The following is a 17,007-nucleotide window of genomic DNA, read 5'->3' as shown; positions in this document are numbered from 1 at the left end:
GCTATGCTCACTTTCTCTCACACACGGTTCCCTCCAACTCAGCAGCAGCAAAACCAAGCCCATTATCTCTTCTTTAAACCTTTAATATCCACAACTTTACTTCAGTGTGGCAGAAATCAATACCATCCTTCCCAGCTGATGCCTTGAATGCATTAATTCCTCAATATTACACATTGAGCAGTCCTTCTTTTACTCCCCATAGACGTCTCTTCTCTACAACATTTGTCTTCAGTCTAGCTAAGCAAATCACTTATTCCTCTAATCCTTTTGTGCCTTGCTGACTGTGTGAGAACAGAGAGTATCCTGGACACAAACTGTAGTCCCATCTATCAAAATTCTGTGCTCATAATCATGTCCTCATGAGCTGTTTTGATCATGTTATTTCCATCTCTTCATTATTACCACATTTCAGGTGTACATGTTTTCACATTTGTTTAAGAAAAAATTCCTGACTCAATAATTTCATACTATGCTTCATTTATTTTCATTAGGTGAATGCTTTCTCCCCTCTACCATCAGTACTTCTATTGCCACTTCTCTGCATCCTTGTTATCATAAGATCTTCCTCTAGAGAGAATTTGGAGCTTTCTAGTGGTGCTCACCACATGGTAGCACTCTCCTAAGTAAGCTGCTCACTGAGAAAATGAGGGTATGTGCTGGTTTGACTGAAAATGGGTTCATTTTCTTCAGGCGGTTAGAAACCTTTCTTTTCCATAGCTCGCACGCTCATTATTTGGACTTAGTTTAAGAACAAGCAGATAACACCCCAGCAAAGAGTTAATGTGTTTAATTGCTCTGGTCTGAGAGCCAAGGACAGCCTGAGCTCTGCCCACAGGGGTGAGACAGTGAGGAAGGGGGTGGATGGACAGAGCTGGACTGACACCCAGACTGATCAATAAGAGTGTTCCAGCCCATTAGCATCATGCTCCAGACATAAGGAGAGTCAGGAGATTCTGGGGTCCTCTCTGGCTCTTTCGGGTGTTCTCGCTCTTGCTCTGGGGCGCAGCCGGGGGAGTTTGGTTCAGGATATTTTGTTTGGCCTTTTGCCATTTTGCAGAGGCGTGTGGCCTTTCTGCCTTTTTTTCCTCTCTTTTCTCTCTCTGGGATCAGCATTGGGACCAGGTGCTGTTTTCCTGGCACTGGCTGCTCAGCGTGTTCATGAGGAATTGCCTTGAGTATCTTTTATTTCTATTTTATCCATATATTTACTAGTAGTGTATTAGTAGTTTGTTATTTTATTAAACTGTGTTTATCCCAATCCAAGTTTCTCTCTTCCCTTTTGATTCTCTCCGCTATTGCAGGGGTGGGGGAGGAGGTGAGTGAGCAACTATCGCAGTTGTATTGCCAGCTCAGGTTAACCCATGACAGCACAAATATATAAGAAGTAAAAAATACGAAAAGCAAAAGGCTCCGTCTTTGATATAGATAGAGCTGTGCAGAATTCACTGCACAGATAAACGGTGGTGTTTTGAGAGGCTGACACTGAAGTTTTTGAACAATAAGAAACCTCTTTTACAATTTTGTCTGGCTCATCTTTTCTAACCCAAGAATTGGATTGTACTTGAAGAAAGGATCACAAAAAACAGTTACACTTCTGCACAATATTAGGAACAGAGAAAATAGTTCTTACTGCAATGGAAAACAACATTGGTCCTCGGATGATCCACCAGATTCCCATGTGTTCATTTGTTCCCCAGCACCTGAAGATAATTTAAAGTATAATTACATTATTTTCATTTAAAAAATCAGAAAGCTCACATAGCCTATGTATATATTTCAAAAGGAAGTTGACAAAGTTCAACTCTTTCAGGTGCCACTCAGGAGAAACAGAATAAAAGTAGCAAGAGTCTCACCAGCAACTGTAGCTGTATTTATTCTGAATATCTTTCCACCAGAATGCTGAGAGAGGTTTTTCTGGACTGTAAACTTCAGAACTATCTGGCAAACTCAGTCTTTGGATACACACAAAAACTGCACATGGCACCAAACCTTCATATGGAATTCACCCTGCAATCTATCTATCCAAAACTGGAAATGGGTAAACTGAATTGTGACGATGTTTCTTGACCTGCTAAAAAGTATGCATACTATTTCCTTAAAGTTGTCTTCCTTTTCTCCTGCTCTAACCTCCTAATTTGTCCTACGCACATGTTCCTTCTTGCTAACTAGCCTGAAACTCTGTAGGACCATGGCTTGTCATTTATGGTCTCCATAACATCAAACTCTTTGAGGAGTCGCTGAGGGAACTGGAGTTGTTCAGCATCAAGAAAAGGAGGTTGAGGGGAGACACCGCTCTCTACAACTACCTGAAAGGAGGCTGGAGCGAGGGGGAGTGTTATCTTCTCCCAAGTAACAAGCAATAGGAGGAGAGGAAGCAGCCTCAAGTTGTGCCAGGGGAGGTTTAGATATTGGATATTAGGAAAAACATATTCAAAGGATTGTCAGGCATTGGAAGAGGAATGGTGGTGGGAAGTGATTGAGTCACCATCCGTGATGAGGTTCTTAAGGACATGGTTTAGTGGTGGACTTGCAAGTGTTGGGTTTGTGGTTGCACTCGATGATTTTAAAGGTCTTTTTCAACCAAAATGACTCTATGATTCCATGATTCTGTAATTGTGATTCAGTTCCTGACATTGTTGCTTAATAAGTGCATTGCTGTTCCAAACAAAACTCTCTAGGAACCATGAATAAAAAAGGGGAACAAAACAAACCCCAAAATCTATGTGATGTCATTAATGGCATTGTTGAAGACAAGAAGACTGGAAAAGTGATGCTTCCTAATGAGAGTTACACTTACTGATTCATTCTCTGAATACTGAACACATTTATTTAATATCAGCTTTTAGTGAAAATCAATTTTTGTAATTATTTTCCATAACTTTTTTTTTTTCAAAATGACAGTGCATACTAATTAAACTCAAAGTGTCCAAGGAAAGTACCCACCTCCTTTTCTTACTAACAAGACGCTCTCCATGAAGATGTTTGTGCTGACAATTTGCCTCATGTAAGTAGATGAACATTGAATGCAATAGCTTTCATTTCAGTAACAGTGAATGTTCATTCTACTTCTTGATTTATGCATAAGTAAATCTGAGAATTCCTACAAGTAGTTTAATGTAAAAGTACCAAAAGCAACTGAGAAAATCTAACAAGTATTAATAGGTGCTGTATAATCATAATGTAATCCAGTGGTCAATAGTCGTGTCAATTACAGTCAAGAGCTTCCAGAAAAATTAAGCAAACAGAAAGCCAGTATTCTAAGGCACATTTTATTTAGTAACTTACCCTGTGTTCTCCAGTTTTGATCTGCTTATTCCCCAAGGGCCCACAAACAGGATAGGAACAACTGAAAACAAAAGGATTCAATTATAGCCAGACTTGCAGAATGGTTCACACAGGTTCAACCTGTCGTGGTTTCACCCCAGCCAGCAACCAAGAACCACGCAGCTGCTCTCACTCCCCGCATGGGATGGATGGGGAAGAGAATCATAAGAGTGAAAGTGAGAAAAAAAGTGAGTGCCCTCGTGGACTGAGATAACGATAGTCTAATAGGTAAAGCAAAAGCCACACATGCAAGCAAAGCAAGACAAGGAATTCATTCATAGCTTTCCATCAGCAGGCAGGTGCTCAGCCATCCTGAGGAAAGCTGGGCCCCATCACGCGGAGCAGTTACTTGGGAAGAAAAATGCTGTAATTCCTAACACCCCAACTTCTTCCTCCAGCTTATATACTGACCATGATGTCATATGGTATGGAATACCACTTTGGTCAGTTGGGGTCAGCCTTCCTGGCTGCATCTCCTCCCAGCTCCTTGTTCACCCCCAGCCCACTCGCCGGCAGGGCGATACGAGGAGCTGAGAAGGTCTTGGTTCTATGTAAGTGCCTCTCAACAATAACTAAAACATCTCTGTACTGTCAACACTGTTTCCAGCACAAATCCAAAACATAGTCCTGTACTAGGTGATATGAAGAAAATTAACTCTATCCCGACCAAAACCAGCACAATACGTTACATTAGTCCGTGATGCAAAGACATGCTTTTCAGTCTTCTACTTAGAATTGTACGAAAATCAACCTGATTCTGGGTTTCCTCATTTGTAGTTCAAGTACAAAATGACATTTCATTGTATAGTTGAATCTTTCATTTTCAGATTGATATATACATATAGATACATATATGCTGCGATTGAGAGACGGGAACGCAGCTTGATGCAAGCAAGGTGTCCGCTTTATTGTATGGCAAACATACATTTATATAGTCTAAGGCACACATGTTTCATGCTGATTGGCTAATCACTTTAACAGACATTAAGCTAGCTAAGGCGGGAATCTTAGTCAGGCAGTGTTCGCATGGTAACAAGATCGTTATCTCGTAGTCACAAACTGTCCCCCGCTCCAGGGCGCAGGCACCCCCACCGACCACAAGCTCTCCCCGCCTCCAAGTCGCCTCACAACTACCGCAACACTTAACTTTATTCATACAGCAAACTAGCCTATTAACTCCAAATACAGAAAACTAACTCATCAACTCTAAATTCAGACAACCCACACATATACACTACTGGCCTGTCCAAATCTTCTAGATTCTGGACCTTAAGAATGCAAAATAATTGACATTTGAGGCTTCACAGAATAGCTAAGGAGTCAGTTGTTAAAATCTTTATTTGTCGAATCTTAATGAGTTTTCAGTGGAGGCATGAAACTCTGTTTAGTTAATTAAAACAACTGGCAAGGGCTTGTTTTCCTGTCCTTCCTGGACCTCTTAGAGATAATCCAGATCCCCATTCTCCTATATTGACCCTTCCTGGAGACCATAGACTGCAGACTGAAAAAAAAAATCTGAAATAAAGGATTACTGCACTATTCCAGTGGTCTACTAATGTGTGGGAACAAGCTTCAATCACAAGCACAAAGTATATAAGCTACAAAAGGAAAGTGTTCAACTGGATTCCCAGTGCAATAACACACAAGAGATTTCCTGGTAGATATGGCAGAAAGCAAAGGAGATGTGGGTCACTGGAGCCAGAACAGGATCTATTCAGTGTTCTGGAATACTAACTCAGGAGAGCTGGAGTGTGGCAATACAGGGAAAGTGCTGAAGGGAAATACTCTCAGAGATAATAGACCTCTGATTGGGTAAAATGGGGAAAGAGATAGAAAGGGTCTCACTCAGGTGGGAGATGGCATTGGTGCAACAAGAGGGTCTAAGAGAACAATGGACCACTTGGGAAGAGAAGGAATATGAGGTTGTCCCATGGGAGACAGATGGGGGAAAGATGACCCCCAGGAGATGTTATCAAGTGCAGTCCCTGGGCAGCAGCTGAGGAGCACGTTTCCGTGGATGGTTTGCCCATGCTGGCTCAGCAGCAGCAGCACTACATATGTCTCTAAGATAGGTGCCAGACATCCCATTTTAGTAGTAAATCTAATAAATATAAATAAGAAATTAAGCTCATTAGTGGGCAAAGTTCTTGAGGAAATCAGTGAATATGACACAGGTATGAGAGCAATGGAGCGGTACCAACAGGGAGATGATCATTATTATTCATACTCTTGCAGTAGCAAGCAAATTTCTTAACAAATTTCCTATTGCAGTTTGAACAAGAAATAAAATGATCAGCCCCTGTTCCAATGAGCTGATAATCAAAGTAACAAATGGACTTAGAGAGGTAGGAAGAGTGAGGAAGCAACGAGACAACACTAAACAGCAAGAAAGACAATGGTCTGTATTCTTATACAAGCTTATCAATATAGCACAAGGCATCTTCGGAGAGGAATGTGAGAGGGAGCAGAGAAATCAAGGAAAAGATGGCAAGAAAGACCCTCTAAAGTGTGAGGTGCAGCCGAGGAGAAAAAACAGAGGCTTGGCAATGGATAATGAAGTGTGGCGTTGCAATTTGACAGAAACTTCTAATAGATGAGAAAAGTGGAAGTGAACAAAGATAGTTCATGTCTGATGAGGAAGAAGCAAAAGAGGAAAAGGAGGGATGCCAAAAATGGGATAACATGTTCAAGACTGCAAGCTTGAAAAATAATCTTCACAGCAGCATAGTGGATGAATTCAGGCAAGGCCAGAGAAAAGGGTGCTGTAGGAAATAAGACACGTTCCAATGTGACTGTATCTAGAGATGCATGAAAGGATTAAGGTAGTACCCTCCTTTTCTTAAACATTGAAATAATTCACTCTTTAAAAGTACTTGTCTTCTTCCTTTGGTTCTTGGGAGAGTCTCAATATTGATTTTAATTAATTTAATTTAATCTTGTTAGAGAAAATGAATCCCCTCCTTCACCTGAATCATGCCGTGTTTCAGGTTGTCCTCTAACTTAAAGCATACTTTAGAACTTCAAGGTGAGCTAGGAAGGTGAATATATAAAATGAAATTGTTGGTGTTTAGACATCTTTGTTGTGTAGGTACTCCATTACAATGGAAGAAAATGAAGTTGCTAATAGTACCATAATATTCAGTGATGACAGAAAATACAGCCAAATATAGTCAAATTTCTTCTTGTTCTGTCCACTAGGCTACTGTGTTCTTATGAAACTACTCACCCATTTCCTGCATCTGCAGGTCAAACTGAATTGCAAAAATATCAGTACTGGTACACCTTTTTATTGACAATCACTGAATTCAGAACAAACAAACAAGAGTTCAGATTGTTTCTTTCTTCATTACAAAATATCCACCACTGGCTTGAAATAGTACCAGAGAATCAAGAATTTGGATATTGTTGTGTACTCACCCCACCCTATCACAATGTATGTCTGTAGCAGTCGTCTTTCAGAGAGTACAACCGTTATCAATAACGTATGCAGATAAATTCCTTCTACCAATAGCCAAAAATAATTTGCCCCAACAAAGTAATGCAAGAAAAACTGGGCAGTCCTGCAAATGATCACGATCTGCAGAAACGAGAGACCAGGAATCATTGATGAGCTATTAAAACAATAGTCACCTTTAACATCTTGCAGGTGGCTTTGTCTGTTGACATGGGCAAACTATATTCAACATTATACAAGTATCACTTATCCACAGTAATTGCAAAAGAGAGATGCTGTTGTTCCGTTGTCTAAACAAGAGTCAGAAAACCAGCACATTTTCTTAGTACAGAAAAGCCTTTAAATTACTTTTTGTCTCTAGGTATTCTTTCAGAGTAAATACATTATTTGATAATGTATTAAAAGCAAGATTTGTGTGCATTGTGTTGTGCTATATATACCAAGAGTGAATAAAAATACTCCTTTTTAAGTGCCAAATAAATGTGTAGATTTCTTCCTAAAAACTACAGGTGTAAGTTGTTTTTCTTTTAAGCTTTACCAGCAAAATTTCAGCACTCGAAGTTCAATGAACAAACACGTCGAAACTTGCTGCCATATGGCAAACTTCCGAAACTGTAACTGTTATGGCCACTAGCAGCACACATTCAGTATTAGCATTGAACTAACGAGTTACCTCAGGACCGAGGTATAGTATCCATCCAGTTTCATCATTCGGTCTTTTAGAGTAAATATTGTAGTATACGGTGTCTTTTATAAGAACTGCTGTGGCACGCAAGATAAAAGATGCAAATAAATTCATATGGATGTAATTTCTTGTGCAGTGAAGTTTTCTGTTGGAGAAAAAATAATGTATGAATCCTCTAGGATATCTTTAACTAGCAGAAATAATAAAAAATACTGTCACATTTGAATTGCTGTCATCAACAGATTTCACTTAGGAATTGCTTTTATAATACTTATTATGAAAATGCAATTTATTTACATCGGAAGCTAAGCAATAAATTCGATTACATGAAAATAAGACTGTGCATGCTGGGCTCTGTACTTTTAAAGTTTACGTAAATTTTTACTAACCTGAGTAAAGAAAGTATAAGGAGAGCTAATACAAGTGAGATGAGAGAAAAATAATATCCTATAGTGTACAGCAGTTGTAATGTGGTGAGTAATTGATGTTCTTCTTCCTAGGAACAAAGAAGAAAAAAGCGTTATACATGCAGGCAGTTGGGCAGAGCACGAACACAGCTCAGAAACCTTTGAGTCCACCTGGACGGGCTGGAGAGTTGGGTGGGGAAAAATTTAATGAAATATAACAAGGGCAAGTGTAGAGTCTTGAATCTGGGCAGGAACAACCCCAGGTTCCAGTATAAGTTGGGGAACGAACTGTTGGAGAGCAGTGAAGGGGAAAGGGACCTGGGGGTCCTGGGGACAGCAGGGTGACCATGAGCCAGCACTGGGCCCTTGTGGCCAGGAAGGCCAATGGTACCTGGGGTGGGTTAGAAGGGGGGTGGTCAGTAGGTCAGAGAGGTTCTCCTGCCCCTCTGCTCTGCCCTGGGGAGACCACACCTGGAATATTGTGTCCAGTTGTGGCCCCTCAGTTCCAGCAGGACAGGGAACTGCTGGAGAGAGTCCAGCGCAGCCACCAAGATGCTGAAGGGAGTGGAGCATCTCCCGTGTGAGGAAAAGCTGAGGGAGCTGGGGCTCTGGAGCTGGACAAGAGGACACTGAGGGGGGACTCATTCATGGGGATCAATATGGAAAGGGGGAGTGTCAGGAGGATGGAGCCAGGCTCTTCTGGTGACAACCAGTGATAGGACAAGGGGTAATGGGTGCAAACTGGAACACAAGAAATTCCACTTAAATCTGAGAAGAAACTTCTTCCTGGTGAGGGTGGCAGAGCCTGGCCCAGGCTGCCCAGGGGGTTGTGGAGTCTCCTTCTGTGCAGACATTCCAACCTGCCTGGACACCTTCCTGTGTAACCTCATCTGGGTGTTCCTGCTCCATGGGGGGATTGCACTGGATGAGCTTTCCAGGTCCCTTCCAGCCCCTGACATTCTGGGATTCTGTGATTCTTTGTGTTGCAAGGGGGCCAGGAGGTTTCTGATGCTGGCTTCCTGCCCTGCCTCAGGAAATCAGTGCCTGAGAGAGACACTTGTAGATGGCCTTAGTTTCTTTTTAAATTCAAAGGCACTCACAGCCTTATTTCCAGATTGTTCCTGCACAAACACCAGTTGTAGTCTGATTTGTAGCTAACTATTGCCACGATTACAGGCACCAAATGGATCCCGGTGTTTAGTAACTGCAGAGATCAGCTCACGCAACCTGTACACACAAGTGCAATTACTGGGTGTGTGGCTTGGGGACACAGTTATAGATCAGTTGTGTCTGTACAACTTTGAGAGCCAGGTCTGTCTACAGTCATTGAAACAGACTGACTTCTGCCGTGAGTTCAAACAAAAACAAATCAAAATTACTTCATTAGAGTGGTCTAGAATGTCTTCAAATGATGAATGAGACCTCAGGGGAGGAAGGGGAACCTGCTTTCCACTTTGCTTCATTTACCGTTTCTTCTTGCTAAGTTTTTCTATTTAGCTGCCTGTGTGCACTGCTTGTCTCTTCATATTGCTTTTCTAGCTCAAGAAAAGCTTCCCTACAGAGGGGATGCAGAGACGCAGGGTACATGACTTTCATGATCTATATTTGGCCTGCAAAGGTTTTCTTGGCACCCGTGTCCTTTCCTCAGTGATTTTGCTGTTTTCTTTGTAAACTGTCTTACTGCTCAGTGCCAGGATTTTAGAACTGTCTGCCTGCTGGTTGTTGTCTCTAATCAACTGATGCTAATTAGTGCTATCTGACAGGTGAGACCTGGATTCTGGTAGAAACTCTCTTGGAGAGGGTGAAAGCACCCATTGTGGGTGCGGGAGATTCCCATAGCACAGCCATTAGTCACTCTGCTTCACGAAAACACCCAAACAGGCATGAAACTCATAAAACCCATGAGTTATCATCTTGGCTGTGACAATTTTGCCACACTAAAGCAAATGAAATAAAGTTGAATCCTCTGATGTCTGATGTGTGTGGATTCTAGGTCTGGGTTACTCCTAACATCTTGGGGCTCTCCACTAAAAACAACAAACAGGTACAAAACCACATTTAGTGTTGGTAGGAAAGCTGGTTAAAGCTTTCAGAGAAAGCTGCTGTCACACAAAATTAATTAGTGTGTCTCCCACCCACAAGTTTGAGATCCAGAATGGTCAACAAACCATAGAAAACTCTGAGTACTTACAAATGTTTATCGCACTTGTATAAATAAACGGTAAGTTTGGATGTTCATGCACTCACTATATAAAGACCTCAGTAAAAACTCAGTACATTGAGATCCTGAACTAATAGCGTTGAATAAAGTAATCAATAATGTTACTCGGTAAATTAATAGCACAGTAGCAAGGCTCACCCAAGAAAGTATTAAAAAGTAAAAAAAATCAACAGTAACAGTGCTTACCTAAGAGACTTAATTTTTACATCAGCTAATCTGACCTCTATGGCAAGAGAAGTTACAAGAAGCTGAAAGCAGATAAGCTGCATGCTTTTCTGTTATCTGAAACTACTGCATTCTTTGGCAGTCGTTGCTCGGTTGTGCACGCAGACAACAGGATCAGATCCCTGCTTCACCGCTTGGACTGCCCTGTACCTCAAACCTGGGGGCGGAATGAGCTTGCTTGGTCGCAAAATGCGTCTCGCCAAGAACACGAGTCCGGCTTCTTTTCGGATACAGAGCAAGAGTGTGACTCCCAGCTCCACGAGCCAGAGTTGGTCAGTCCTTGTTTCCATTTTGTCTTCAGTACAAAGGGCTGAGCACTGTCGAGGTGAGAATATATAGTTTTCTTCATTCCTCCCTGCTGACACAGCCCAGCGCTCCGGGTCAGCGGCATTCGTGTTGTGATGAACCCGCCAGTGCGGGACAAGCTAAATTTGAAAGGACCAGTTAACAGCTCATTCAATGATAATCGGCTCAGGAACCGGCAGGGAATGTAGTTGTCTGGCCTTGGCAGAATGCAGCAATTTGGGGCAGATGATGTGATGCTTTGAATTTATTTTCTCATCAAATTGCAGTCTTTTTTTCAATTTTATTAGGAGAAATTCAGTACATATGAACACCGGAATCCAAAGAGAAAATAATTTGTGTCATCTAAAGCTGGAATCCCCTTCCTTAATCTTTCCCTCTCTGCTTCTTCTAAATACTGGTTTCCATTTGGTAATCTGGATGGATTCTGAACATCTTTCGCAGGTATTCAGTAGAAACATTTTACCAGTTACTCAAGAAGGGATTATGAAGATTAAAGTATTAAATCATAATACAAAACTTACTTACATTTTTTTTTAAATTATTTTCCTCGGAACACTCTGAACTGTCACGCCAAATGTCTGTGGAGTTCTCCTTCGTTTGCCAAGTCCCTCCATCCAAGCAGACTCTGTATACATTTCCTACACTTCCTGAAAGTAAACAGAGGTTTAGTCTGAAAGGTCAAAATAAAGGTTTATTTTTTGATACAGGTTTTAAAGATTTCTTCCTTACACCACAGTGATAGATATCACCCCACCCCCACCCACAAAAAGGAATAAACCCCACTTTTCTTTTGTCTTTGACAAAATGTTTTTCATATTTACATAGAACAGATTAGCAGAAATAAATTCTGGCAGTGTACCTTATATTTACAAAAACTATGTAGTTACTGCATGCAAAAGGTAAGCCTACATCTTACTGTATTACCTTTTCCTCATTAACCTCACAAGTTCCATCAAGTATGGGTAGCAGGTCACCCAGGCTGTGCAGGCAAAAGTGTAAGAGTACGGTTTGATTAGGGAATGGTCTTTCTCTGAAATACCTGTGGCTCGTGTTTTATTTACATGCTTTGTGGCCCAATCAGTAGGTGATGTGAACTGGTGCTTTCTTGGATTCCACTGTGTTGTCCTAGTATATACTAATACTATTTTGTACTAGTTTATACTAATTAAGAGCTGTAAACACAACTAAAAGCTTCATAACCCGGTGCAATGCTTTACATCTTTCTTTTGGATAGATTACGAATTCGTTCTGAATGGCTGGCAGAAGCATTTGTGTGGGAGACTAGATAGAAGCTGGGTTTCTTTTAGTTTAGCAGCACAAAAAAGGAGAAAATGATGGCATCACAGAACAAACCATGTGTGGGGTTGGCTGGAGGAAGCTAGGATAAGCAGCCTGTAGTAGTCTCCCATAAACTAAGGAAGACAGACACAATTGATCCTTGCAAGCAGTATTAGAAATGCTGCTAAGAAAGCCACATGCAGCTAGGAAAGGCTGCGAAGCAGGACTCGGGAATGCCAGGCTGCAGTGGTAGGAATGTACTCTTATTTCTTTAGAAGAAAGAGAATGTTGTTTGCTTTTAGACAGTTTTGCAGGTGTCACTAATTTCTCTTCCTGAAATCTTCCCTGCCTCACTCCTCTCAGGGAACGGCTGCTTGGAAAGCTTTTTTCACCACACCGCTTGCTGGTGGAACAACCATGGCGAACAAGCTGTTGGAGAGCAGTGTAGGGTAAAGGGACCTGGGGGTCCTGGGGACAGCAGGATGACCATGAGCCAGCACTGGGCCCTTGTGGCCAGGAAGGCCAATGGTACCTGGGGTGGGTTAGAAGGGGGTGGTCAGTAGGTCAGAGAGGTTCTCCTGCCCCTCTGCTCTGCCCTGGGGAGACCACACCTGGAATATTGTGTCCAGTTGTGGCCCCTCAGTTCCAGCAGGACAGGGAACTGCTGGAGAGAGTCCAGCGCAGCCACCAAGATGCTGGAGGGAGTGGAGCATCTCCCGTGTGAGGAAAGGCTGAGGGAGCTGGGGCTCTGGAGCTGGACAAGAGGAGACTGAGGGGGGACTCATTCATGGGGATCAATATGGAAAGGGGGAGTGTCAGGAGGATGGAGCCAGGCTCTTCTCAGTGACAACCAGTGACAGGACAAGGGGCAATGGGTGCAAACTGGAACACAAGAGGTTACACTTAAATTTGAGAAGAAACTTGTTCCTGGTGAGGGTGGCAGAGCCTGGCCCAGGCTGCCCAGGGGGTTGTGGAGTCTCCTTCTGTGCAGACATTCCAACCCGCCTGGACACCTTCCTGTGTAACCTCATCTGGGTGTTCCTGCTCCATGGGGGGATTGCACTGGATGAGCTTTCCAGGTCCCTTCCAATTCCTGACATGCTGGGATTCTGTGGTGCTGTCACAGGTCCCACTGGAGGGCAGACTGCCTCTTTGTTGGGCTGTTCCAGTTTTCTGGGAGAGACGTTCATGTCCGGGGTCAGTGGGGACCCCAGAAGTTGAACCTCAGAAGTTGAACCTTGTATCTATTACTGCCAATAAAGGCCTGGAGTATGGTTACACGATCTTGGACATGTTGCTTTATAGCAGACAATATGGAGCTGTAACAAGCATAGATAAAGCATAAATAACTATACAGCGACATAAATTTTATGCCTCAGCTCAGAAAAACGCGTGAAAAGAGGTGAGACAAGAAAGACACTTCAGACACTTCAAAGGACACTGTGACGAGAGAGACCAGCACCATCTGCTCTTTAGCTGTATTCCCAGCATAAACTTGAAGACAAGTTACCATTTTCACATTACCGTTTTCCAGCCACGGCAAATATGAAGGACAAGGAACAGAGACATTTCCTGGGGGCGAGTAAGGCCAGCAAACAAATTGATCAAATGTCCCGTTACAGTGTGTTCCTGGGAAGAGAAGCAAATATGAGTTTTACAAAGACTTGTTCAGGCAAGGGGCAATCATGAAAAATTGTCTATACTGTTCCAGATAACCTGCAAGCTACTCCAGAATATTTACAACATGTAGCAGAAAATCTTTGTGCATTCACTATACACTGTGCATACACTGCACTGCTCAGTGCACAGGGCAGAAATGGCTACTGCTCTTCTTCCCTGGATCTATACAACAGCAGCAGGTTTTACGTAGTTCATTCTGAGGCCTCTGTTGTCCAGGGGTAATAGATAGATTCCAGCCATGCTGTCACTCTCTGGTTTTGGTACATGCCGCAGATGTTTTGCTGGTAACTGGAAGATATTCCACTTTTCATGCCCCCTGGGACACTGGTTCTCTCTTCAAACTGCTGCCAGTTCTGGGATAGTGATTTCTCTTAGTCTTTGGCCAATAGAGTTCAGGAAGTTGGTGATATCTCAAACTAACTCAATTTTAAGCTTCACATGTATCACATCACATCACTCACATCACTCATTGGACTTAAGATTAAGATAAAACATTTGATAATGCAGAGTTAACATGATGTGATCAGGTTACAGTGTGATAAAATGCATTAATGGTTACATTAGTCTCTTGGTTAGTCTCTGGTTTGCTCCTAGGATAAGCTGAAGTTCTCCTCTCTTCACTTAAATGCTTTTGCCCATCCAAAGCCCCTAATGACCCTCTTATCCCTGATGTGCCTTGAGATGGCACCAAGGAGAAGTCGTTCCATCAGTTTCCCAGGGATGGAGGTGGAGCTGACTGGTCTAGAGTTACCCGGGTCCTCCTTCCTGCCCTTTTTGAAGACTGGAGTTGTTTCTGCTAAAATACAGAGCACAATATGTGCGTTCTTAGTAATTCCCTTGTACATGTGAGGCTGAACATCTGTGGCCCCATCTGCCTTATGACCCATATAGTTGTTAATATTTATAGCTACATTTTTATTTTTCCTTTCCCCAATATCTGCCTGAGGTTTGTTCAAGTGTGGATTTGGTAGGCTGCCAGAAGGAAAACAGTTTTCTCTCCATCTCATGAAAACTGGTGTTCTGAGTCCCTGTAGTTCTCCTCATCACCTGCTACAAACTACCACCCTCTAGTATCTGGCCATTTGTCACTGCTTTTGGGCTCCTGGATCATCTGGCTTAGTTCTAATTGTTACCACAAGCCACCATTCTCTGCCTTCCCACCACAATACACTCTTCTTTTGCACCATGTTTGTGCACACCAGGTTTTCACCACAGGTCATTACCTCTACCTTCTCACTACTGTTTTTCTGTCTTGTCAGCTTTAGTTGTAAGCTCTCCTGCTGGCGTCCTGGCTGCGCTGGGATGTGCCTTGCTTCCTTTGCTTTCCAGAAAAGCTTTTGTCCCCTGTGCAGTCCTCATCACCTTGTCTTCTTGCTTCTCTGTGTATAGTCACATAGTCTGTAATTTATGACAGCTTCTTTGTCTGACCTTTCTGTGTTTTCTCCTCCTCCACAGCCCGAGTAAGCAGAAAAATAGGAAAGGAAAGGTGATGGAACAACTCATTCTGGATGACATCTCCAAGCATTTGGAGGAAAAGAAGGTTATCAGGACTAGTCAACATGGATTCACCAAGGGGAAATCACATTTGACCAACCTGGTAGCCTTCTACGATGATACGGCTGGCTGGGTAGATGAGGGAAGAGCAATTGTGCCCAGATCATTTATGAAGATGTTGAACAGTGTGGGGCCTGGTATCGATTGCTGGGGGATCCCACTTGTCACAGACTGCCAACCTGATTCAAAAATGCTTTCCACCACTGTTTGAGTTCAGCCTGTTAGCCAGTTTGAGATAGGTTTATCTCACAACCTCCATCCAATCTGTACCTTGCCATCTTGTACAGCAGAAGGCTGGGGAGCAGTGTTAAATGCTTTGCTGAAGTCCAGGTAAACAATATCCACTGCTCTCCCCGTGCTGACAGCAGATGCTACCTTGTTGTAGAAGGTGATCAGATTAGGCATGATTTGCTTTTTGCAAATCCATGCTGGCTTTACCTAGCCACCTGCTTCATTTGGTTAGTAAGAGTTTCTAGGGGCCCTCATTCCATTACATTCCCAGGGACTGAAGGAAGACTAAGGGGCCTGTAGTTTCCTTGGTCCTTCTTTATTAGTGACTGGTTTCGCTGCCCGGTTTGGTAATGAGCCTGTGTTTTCTTTGTTTCTCTGCCCACGTATGTTATTGTTCTTGACATCTTTGGCTAATTTCAGTTCTAAATGAGCCCTTACCTCCTGACTGCATCTCTGTGTGCCCTAGCAAAGTTCTGGTAGACCTTGACTGGTATTGGCCCATCTTTGCACAGCTGGTATGCTTCTTTTTTGCTTTTAAGCGCACCCAAAAGCTGAGGATGAAGAAGTGGGCGTTTCCTGCCCCATGTATAGTATGAAAACTGAACCACATTCTTGATGGAGATACAGGTCAGAAATGAGAACAGGGTCTTGATTTGTTTATTGTTTCCACAGCTGTTACAGCTTTGCAGGGCAAGCTGAGGCACTTGGCTCGTGCTGCTGCAGCTGCCTCTGGAGCAGGTCAGTGATGAAGCCGGGATGGCATGAGGACATTTCTTGAGCCCACTGCCATGCCCAAGCCAAACCGCTCGTTCTCAGCAACTCCAAATCCAGTTGAAAGAAGAGAAAGTCTGTTATTGAACATAATCACTAAAACCAGTTTCCTTGACTCACAGGATGTATCGTACCTTTCACTTTTCAAAGGCTTGTGAAAGTTAGAAAGTTAGAGTTTTCAATATTTTGGGAAAAGCTAAAGGAACTTATAAAATATTACATTTAAGCTTGAAAATCTTCCCCTTCCCCCCCTCCCCATTTTAAGTTCACAAGCCAATGCTTTGTGCTAATTTCCAACTTCTGAACGCATTTTGAATGATGAAAAATACCAATATTGATCTTAATCAGACAATATGTTCTGGTTGACAAAGTTGCACACTACGATGTCACAAATACAACTTTCTGCCACTAGCAAAGTGAGTTAGAGCTCATAATACGCTGGAGTTCCCCTGTGCAGGTGTTGGGCTGAGGTAGCCACCAAGCAAGATGACCATGAGTGTGTCACAGAAGCATTTAGCCAGTAAGTACAAAATGCAGAGCATAGTTTACTCTTAATCTTTCCTTGGTGACTGCAGTCACCTCTCTCCCACCTGTGCCTTGAACTTGTCCAACAACCCAAACCAAGCTTGTGTTATCCTTTCCTGAAGACAAAAATCTAGCTGAGCAGAGTTTATACCTTTAGGAGTGAAATAATGGATTTTGCCAAAGAGCATTAAACTTAAAGCATTCAACCAGAGGTGAGAAGTGTGGACTCATTTCCTTCCTGTTACTTTTCAGAAGACACTGCGCTCTGAAGCTACGCTGCTCTTCAGCCAAGAATCCAAAAGTCATAGAGACGAAAGAATACATGAGAGACTTTAAGCTAGTGGTT

At 42.6% G+C, this 17,007-nt stretch overlaps 1 protein-coding gene across 8 annotated transcripts in view; it reads right to left on the bottom strand.

Moving 5' to 3' along the window:
• The window catches only part of GLP2R (glucagon like peptide 2 receptor), a 63,529-nt gene that overhangs the window by 13,818 nt on the left and 32,704 nt on the right, over nt 1-17,007 (bottom strand). For all 8 annotated transcript variants that reach the window (XM_065034443.1, XM_065034445.1, XM_065034444.1 and 5 more), the window contains 7 exons: nt 13,425-13,529; nt 11,148-11,269; nt 7,853-7,959; nt 7,452-7,608; nt 6,742-6,901; nt 3,286-3,346; nt 1,631-1,700 (listed from right to left, as the gene is read on the bottom strand). In XM_065034443.1, the coding sequence (XP_064890515.1) occupies nt 1,631-1,700; nt 3,286-3,346; nt 6,742-6,901; nt 7,452-7,608; nt 7,853-7,959; nt 11,148-11,269; nt 13,425-13,529 (782 nt within the window). The remainder of the gene's footprint in view (nt 1-1,630; nt 1,701-3,285; nt 3,347-6,741; nt 6,902-7,451; nt 7,609-7,852; nt 7,960-11,147; nt 11,270-13,424; nt 13,530-17,007) is intronic.

The sequence above is a fragment of the Columba livia genome, chromosome 18 (genome assembly GCF_036013475.1).
Source record: "Columba livia isolate bColLiv1 breed racing homer chromosome 18, bColLiv1.pat.W.v2, whole genome shotgun sequence".
In the NCBI taxonomy this organism is placed as follows: domain Eukaryota; kingdom Metazoa; phylum Chordata; class Aves; order Columbiformes; family Columbidae; genus Columba; species Columba livia.
Note: the sequence above shows the minus strand (reverse complement) of the source record. Positions and strands in the feature narration are given on the sequence as shown.